This window comes from Penaeus chinensis, chromosome 17 (genome assembly GCF_019202785.1).
Source record: "Penaeus chinensis breed Huanghai No. 1 chromosome 17, ASM1920278v2, whole genome shotgun sequence".
NCBI lineage: Eukaryota > Metazoa > Arthropoda > Malacostraca > Decapoda > Penaeidae > Penaeus > Penaeus chinensis.
In genome coordinates this window covers 8,759,462-8,767,094 of record NC_061835.1, presented here as the reverse complement: position 1 = coordinate 8,767,094, position 7,633 = coordinate 8,759,462, and the positions used below count along the sequence as shown (strand labels likewise).

The window sequence follows — 7,633 nt, the reverse complement described above, 5'->3', positions numbered from 1 at the left end:
ATTTTACTATTTGCATGCTTTTAATTGCTTATTCGGATTTTTTTTTTTTTTTTTTTTTGTGTGTGTAAATTCTGACTTTGCCATTTTTATATGTATAATTTAAGATTTTAGCTTGATTTTACACATGTTTCTATTGTTTTATGATTTTATCATAGCGAGCTTGCATTTGCTAAGTACACTACTGCAAATATTTTGGTTAATGACCTCGAGAATGACTGTGGGTGAGTGTGTTGAAAGCTTCGCCGCCTCACGGCATCCTGTGCCCTTGGACCGGCCAAGATGCCGTTGCCAGTCTGCCAGGACCTGCTCACCTGTGACGTCGGCGACCACTGCCTCTTGACATACAACCTGCGTCCCTTTCCATCCGCTCTACCCAGGTACTCCAGCAAGCCCAGATCGCCGTGGCTGACGTGCCTGCCATGTTGCCTGTTCCCGAGGACCAGTCTTTAACGCGTGCACCACCTGTCGCAGCTGGCTACGTCTCCAGTGTTGCATCAACCGGCTCCACATTAGTACCTCTCCAGAAGTCGCCTTCCGTGATGATGATGCTATGATGATGCTATGCACTGAAGATTCATCTTTTGATGGTATTAGTGCAGTGAAGAAGTTCAAGGCCAAGCTGAGATCCAAGTTTCGGGTGCAAGCACACATGATAGGATGGTGCCTGGCCAGTCACCACCCGAATTCCTGCAGGCGGTTGAAATATTGGTCATGCAGGGAGCCAGGGATTATCCTACTGACGTCGAACGTCTAGTCCGGACGATCTCCACTACTGGACTGGCCGCTTGGTTGTGCCGTCAGCTAGTACTTCACAGCTCCAGTTCTGCCAGCAGGATGGCAGAAAATGGGAGGCCATGGGTGTACTTGGAATTATACGGATTAAAGTGTATGTGTATGAAAGTGTATGTGTGTGAAAGTAAATTATCAAGAGGTCATACATTATAATACTCTTTATTATGTCATGAATAGAATAAGGGATTGCTTTTTTTTATATTCACATTTTTGTGGCTAGAGTATGGAAAATTATTCAGTTGACAGTGATCGAAATTGTACTTGACCGTCTGTGTTTTCACTTTAGATTGGGTTCACGAAAGCTCAGTTTACTTTCATTGTTTCATTGTTAGAAATTAAAACACAAAATTAAAACCAGACAAAAAAACATTTCTCATGGATAGAAACAATAAAGGAAGAACAAGAATTCAAAATTGTTATAATAAACACAATAAATAAACCTGTAAAATCCCATTGGAGACAAAATCTTACACATGTTTCTATTGTTTTATGATTTTAACATAGCGAGCTTGCATTTGCTAAGTACACTACTGCAAATATTTTGGTTAATGACCTCGAGAATGACTGTGGGTGAGTGTGTTGAGAGCTTCGCCGCCTCACGGCATCCTGTGCCCTTGGACCAGCCAAGCTGCCGTTGCCAGTCTGTCAGGACCTGCTCACCTGTGACGTCGGCGACCACTGCCTCTTGACATACAACCTGCGCCCCTTTCCATCCGCTCTACCCAGGTACTCCAGCAAGCCCAGATCGCCGTGGCTGACGTGCCTGCCATGCTGCCTGTTCCCGAGGACCAGTCTTCAACGCGTGCACCACCTGTCGCAGCTGGCTACGTCTCCAGTGTTGCATCAACCGGCTCCACATCAGTGCCTCTCCAGAAGTCGCCTTCCGTGATGATGATGCTATGATGATGCTATGTGCTGAAGATTCATCTTTTGATGGTATTAGTGTTCCTCGCCCTCCTCAGCAGAAGCAGCAGCAGCAGTAGTAGTAGTAACCCGCGTCACCTCTAGTCTCCAAGAAGAAATAGGTGGCGAACGCTTATTTTTTTGCCCATTATCCTTTACCTACTGTTCAATCGTTTAGCTTAATTTTTAGCATATATTTAGTTTTACTTTCATTGTTCATTTAACTATTTTACTACGCATTGTAACATTTATTAATCAAGGAACCTATTATAATTCATGACGTACGTCCGTCTCGTACCATGGTGACAGTGCGACTGACTTCTGTCTAACAATAACAGTGTTGCCATATCATTGTTCATTACACAGTTCGTTCACTGATACGATACACATATATACACACATCTCCCCCCCCCCCCTCCTCACGTTCATAAGCCTATGAACGGGCAGCAATACGTTGAGAACGTCGTCTGGTGCCAAAACTTCTGGGTTGACGACGTTTACGTGGGCAAGGAGAATCTCGGGATGGGCGGTCAGGGACATCCTCACACTTGTCCTTCACAGGTCCACGGGGTAGAATGGGCACAACACGAAGGAATCGACGATTTCTCAAAAGCACTCGTCCTGAAGGCGTCCGGAGAAGGTATTCGCGGCGCCGACTAAGTCCCATAACTACAGCTACTTTATTCCATCGCTTGGAGACAGGATCTTGTATTCGGACTTGCGATCCAATCTGCAGTGGCTGTAATGGTCTGGCGTGCGAGTTGTACAATGCCTTAGCAGCTTGCGTCCTCATAGCTGCACGGCGATCACATTCTTCTGTCTTTGCTTGCCATTCTGGAGCAAAAGATGAGCTGTGGGCTGGAACACAGGATCGTAGAGGGTGGCCATACAAAACTTGTGCAGGGGAACAGCCATCCTGACTTAGTGTATTACGAAGTTCCAACAATCAACGGTCAAAAGCTTCATTCAGGATATCAGAAGGGGCGACCTTCATAATTAGGTGATTCACTGCTTTCACTGCAGCTTCTGCATGACCATTACTCTGTGGATAATGGGGAGAGGATGTATCATGGTGAACACCCCATCGACACAGAAAGTCGTTAAAATCTCGGCTCGAAAACTGAGGTCCACCATCAGTGCGTAGCCGAAGAGGGACTCCTAGGTCACGGAAGAATCTTCTGAAGAAGCTAATGGTGGCGGCAGCTGTAGTGTCAGTGCCACAGCATGCTAACACAGGCCAACCTGAGAGTCGGTCAACATACACAAGGAAAGACTTCCCCGCTGCACTGGAAAAGTCAGCTGACAGACTTAAAGGGTTTGGTAGGGGCTTCTTCTGTCATCATGGGCTCCTGTTGCTGACTTGGAAGAAGTACTTGGCAAGGCTCACATGATCTCTCTGCATTTGTGATATCTGAATTGATACCAGGCCACCATACAGTCTGTCGGGAACGACGCTTTGTGGCTTCCACGCCACGGTGGCTGTCATGTAGGCGAGCCAACACTTCTCGGCGAAGGGTAGAAGGAACTACAATGCGGGGTCCCAAAAGGATGAGGTCCTCATCGTGGTACAAATTGTCACGTTCCTTCCAATATGGGAGTAGGTCAGAGTCCAAATTGTCACGGTTGGTAGGGAAACCTTGAGTCACTTTGTCGAGGAGCTTGACATATACCAAATCTTCACGTGCTGCTGCTCGCATCTTATCAAGCACCAAGTCACTTGTCTGTATTGTCCCTGATGCTGCACTCAGTGGCCATACGCTGAGTGACTACACATCTGACATAGTGACGTGTGTCATCACTAAGAGCGATATCTTCAGGGGACGGTGAATCCACTGGAGCACGGGAAAGGGCATCTGGGATTGCTAGTTCCTTTCCTTTACGCCACGTAGCTGTGAAGACATAACTTGCTATCTTCTCTTTCAGGTGTTGTAGTCGGGGATTATCAATTGCATCTAACGTGTACGAGTTGAGTATGGGCACCAGGGGTCTATGGTCTGTCATCAAAGTGAAGTGGGGCAAACCAAGCAGGTAATATTTGCACTTCATCATAGCCCATACGACAGCCACTAATTCCAACTCAATTGTGGCATATCTCGTCTCCACGTTGCACTAATCGCCATTCTTCAGGCTTATGTTCTTGCAACAGTGCATAGCCTACACCATAAAGGCGGGATGCATCTGTCTGAAGTATGGTCTTGAGTGCTGGGTCAAAATGGGCGAGAACAGGTGGTTGTGATAGCGCTTTCTTCACCCGGCTGAATGATGCATCATGATCAGGAGTCCATATGAAGGCACGCTTGGGACTCATGAGGGGGCGTAAAACATCAGCAGACTCGGCAATTGCAGGGGTGAACTCAGCCAGTTGGTTCACCAAGCCCATAAATGATCTGAGGTCAGTCAGTTTAGCTGTCTTTGGGAATTCAGCTCTGGCACAGACTTTCTCTTCCTCAGCTGCAATTCCATTCCCTGACAGGGTATATCCACAGAATGACACTTCTGGAGCTGCAAGCACAAACTTGACTGCATTGACGGTAATGCCATGTGCACGGCATCTCATGAGAACTTCCCGTACTCGCTTTAGGTGGGATGCATAGTCCTCATCCCATAGAAGGACGTCTTCTACCACTTTTACACACTGCTGCACTCCGTCAAGTGCTATGTCACCTCGACGGCAGTACTCATCACCTGTGGCCACGAAGCCCATGGGTCCACGACAAAAGCGGAAGCGACCATAAAGGGTGATGAATGTTGTTAAATGTTGATCTCGCTCCTCTAAAGGTATCTGCCAATAGCCATATAAGGCATCCAAGGTGGAAAAGTACCGCGCCTTAGGTTTGATACGACGTACACCATCATGAGGCGTCGGTGAGGGATGGGAAGGGCGGAGCACTTGACTGTTGAGTTTGGTGAGGTCAACAGTTATCCTGACACCTCCATTAGGCTTAGCTACAGCCACTAAGGGGTGACACCATTGTGATGGTTCATCACCTGCAGGAGTAATGATACCCTGAGCCACCATGCATGGAGTCCAACTCTCTCTTAATGTCATCCCGCCAGGCAAGGGGAATGACTCGGGGCGTGTGCAGAGCAAATGGTTTGGCATTTTCCTTTACGAAGATCCTCATAGGGGGTCCACACATCTCCTTGAGCTTCGTACCCTGTCGGAAATCTTCCTTCGTCATGAGACCGTCTGAAAATTCTCGGAGGAAAAACTTCTTCGCCTCATCAGGGGATGCAGAGAGTGGAGGAGGTCTTGGTGGATGTAAAGGGATCTGTTGTGATGGTAGAGATGGGGGTGGCTGGTGGCATGTGGCCTCCTGGGGTGGCACTGAATGGTGATCAGGCATAACTCTGGAGGTTGAAACATTTCTTGATGCTCTGCAGGCTGAACTGTTTGCAGGTTTCTACTGGTAAAGCGTTTGCCATGCCGTCTGTCTACGATCTGTCGTGGGTAGTCTTTGGGGATAATTTGTAACTGTTGTGTGTGGCTCCAAGACAGCAGAGGTCGTGGTAACGAACTCAACACATTTATCCAACCCTGTATGGTGACTGTACCATACGTCATGCTAGCATATAATGATCCAAGGACAGTGCAGTTCATTTTCGATCCATCAGGATTATGCAGTCTGAAGTCTGTATATTCCAGATTGTCTGTTGTTAATCCTAGAGACTTGAGAAGGGTAACATTCATCACAGATGTATCAGATCCTGTGTCGGGTATGCAGTCTACATATGCTGAAGAGTCTCCTGACTGCACTAACAGTCTAATTGTTGGAGATGCCGGGCCTACACAGGATTCAGTTTCAACAGCGCAGACTTTGGCTATGCTGTGTGAAGCTTGGGAAACTGAGAGAACATTCCCTTGTGGGGTTGGCATCTTTTTCTTTGTTGACTTACAACGACTGGCAAAGTGACCTACTTTGCCACAGGTACGGCAGGTGCTAGTAGAAGCAGGACACTTCTTCTTGACATGTGACCTGTATCCACATTGTTCACAAAGTTCTTTTGGCTGTGGTTGTTGAGACTTGGGAGTGCGATTGGTGGCTTTTCGGTGGGGTTCTTCACCATTACCCATAGCAGCTCGCCGCTTTTTCTGCTTATAAACAGACACTGCACGTGTAGCTGGTTGCAATGGGCGTAGTTCTTGGGTGGTGGACTCGGCAGCCTCACGAGACCTACACACAGTTATTACGTCCTCAAGGGTCGCGTCGGACTTCATCTCTGACAGGCGTTGTTTGGTCTCTCTATCTTGAACACCTATTAAGATGGGATGCTTGATTTGGGTCTCGATACAAGCATTGCTATGTCCTTTACACAGGTCCACATCATCTGCAGCTTGCTTTAGGCGCACATAAAAATCTGTAAATTTCTCATTGTGGGCCTGCATGCATTGGGAAAATGTGAGACGTCGTAAAGCCTCATTCTTTTGGTCGCGAACGAAGGCTTGGATTCGCTGGAGGACATCTATCAGAGGCAAATCTGAAGCTGGAGACACGCCTAAACAGTGTTCCAGTGTTCCTCTCATGTCAGCAGATATGCACGCACGTAAGTGTATTAATTGCTTATGCTGAGGCAGGTTATGCAGGTCAATCATGACGGCATAGTCATCCCACCGTTGTCTCCACTCTTTGTACGACCGCAAAGTAACGTCTTGAGCGAGGGGTGGGGGAAAGCTGGACTTCAGTGCTGGAGTACCTGACGAAGGCGCCGAAGTCGGAAGGTCCGTGGCGACTGCAGGCTGTGGTCCTACAGTCTGCGGGGGAGTAGGAGACGTGGTGAGGGTAGCAAACAGCTGTAAGAATCGTTGTTCCTCAGCCTTCCTTTTCTGCTCGTCGTCCTCTCTTCTACGTCTGTCTTCCTCCTGTCTTCGCCTGTCTTCCTCTTGTCGTCGGCGATCTTCCTCTCGTCGTCGTTCCTCGTCCTCTTGTCGACGTTGTTTTTCCGCCTGTTTCCTCTCTTCCGCCTCTTGCCGCCATATTTCCATCATTTGCGATAGTATATCCATGGATATATTAGCTGGCTGTGCTTCTGGTGGCGACGTCGATGAAGGAGACGGTGTGACTTCCTGCTTTCGTCTTCTTAGGCATTTTGGCTTATATTAATGATATTCTATGTCAGGGGTTCCCAAACTTTTTGTTCCTCAGTACCCCTTAGGCTTTTTAAAGGTTCCCATGTACCCCTAACACTAAAAATTAAGCTTAATAGTAAAAAAGGACATTTTAATATTTTAATTATTTAAGTCTGCATGTTTAGATTACATAGGCATCTTAAATGATGAAAACAGAAATAAAGCAATTACTAAGGTAACTGATATTTTGATCCAGCACATACAATACATACCTTTTTATTTTTATTATCCAAAACATTAATGAACAAAACTCAGGTATTCTTATTTTAATGCATCGCACTAACTCAACATAAATGGGTCACTACCAATTCTTCGAAATTTCAATAAAGGTGGTGCTAATCAACACAAAGAAAATGAGAAAAGTGCAATCTGAGTGCAGATTACAACACCATGTATTGTGCAAGTAATTGTTTCCTTCAGACCAAATGTACCCCCTGAAACGTGCAAATGTACCCCTGGGGGTACATGTACCCCAGTTTGGGAACCCCTGTTCTATGTGTTTGGTTGTCTACTCGGGGCGCCTCGCAGACGGACGCCACGGCGTCAGAGCTGTCGGGCACGGCTGGCCAATCCTGGGGCTCGACGTCACGAAGGGGCGGAGCTTCGTCGCTCTGGCTGTGGTGCGGCGAGAACGCCAGTGAAGTTGCAGACAGAATGCGTGGTGGTGTGGAACGTAGCTCTAGCCATAATGACCAAAAATGCGGGGAAATGAAATGACAGCTGTATTCCCTGCTCACAATACACCATAAGAAATCACTGCACTTCACTAACACCACACAAGTCACTCAGACACTTCACAAATTGAGGGTA

At 47.1% G+C, this 7,633-nt stretch overlaps 2 protein-coding genes across 2 annotated transcripts; both read right to left on the bottom strand.

Moving 5' to 3' along the window:
- Positions 1–3,408: 3,408 nt before the first annotated feature.
- LOC125034318 lies at positions 3,409–3,744 on the bottom strand. The gene has a single exon (XM_047626110.1). The coding sequence runs from the start codon at positions 3,742–3,744 to the stop codon at positions 3,409–3,411; it is 336 nt and encodes a 111-aa protein (XP_047482066.1).
- Positions 3,745–3,772: 28 nt separating this feature from the next.
- On the bottom strand, positions 3,773–6,700 carry LOC125034045. Its single transcript, XM_047625686.1, has 3 exons — positions 5,256–6,700; positions 4,809–5,046; positions 3,773–4,702 (listed from the first exon to the last, which is right to left on the bottom strand). Exons 1-3 carry the CDS (start codon positions 6,698–6,700, stop codon positions 3,773–3,775), a joined length of 2,613 nt encoding a protein of 870 aa, XP_047481642.1.
- Positions 6,701–7,633: the final 933 nt, after the last annotated feature.

Excerpts from the sequence above, each read along its gene's own strand:
- LOC125034318 (XM_047626110.1), bottom strand. The coding sequence starts at position 3,744 with ATGATGAAGTGCAAATATTACCTGCTTGGTTTGCCCCACTTCACTTTG.
- LOC125034045 (XM_047625686.1), bottom strand. The coding sequence starts at position 6,700 with ATGGATATACTATCGCAAATGATGGAAATATGGCGGCAAGAGGCGGAA. Across the intron at positions 5,047-5,255 it reads TCATTATATGCTAGCATGAC|AGTTATGCCTGATCACCATT; the intron begins GTATGGTACAGT and ends TTCAACCTCCAG. Across the intron at positions 4,703-4,808 it reads GACCCCCTATGAGGATCTTC|GGTATCATTACTCCTGCAGG; the intron begins GTAAAGGAAAAT and ends ATGGTGGCTCAG.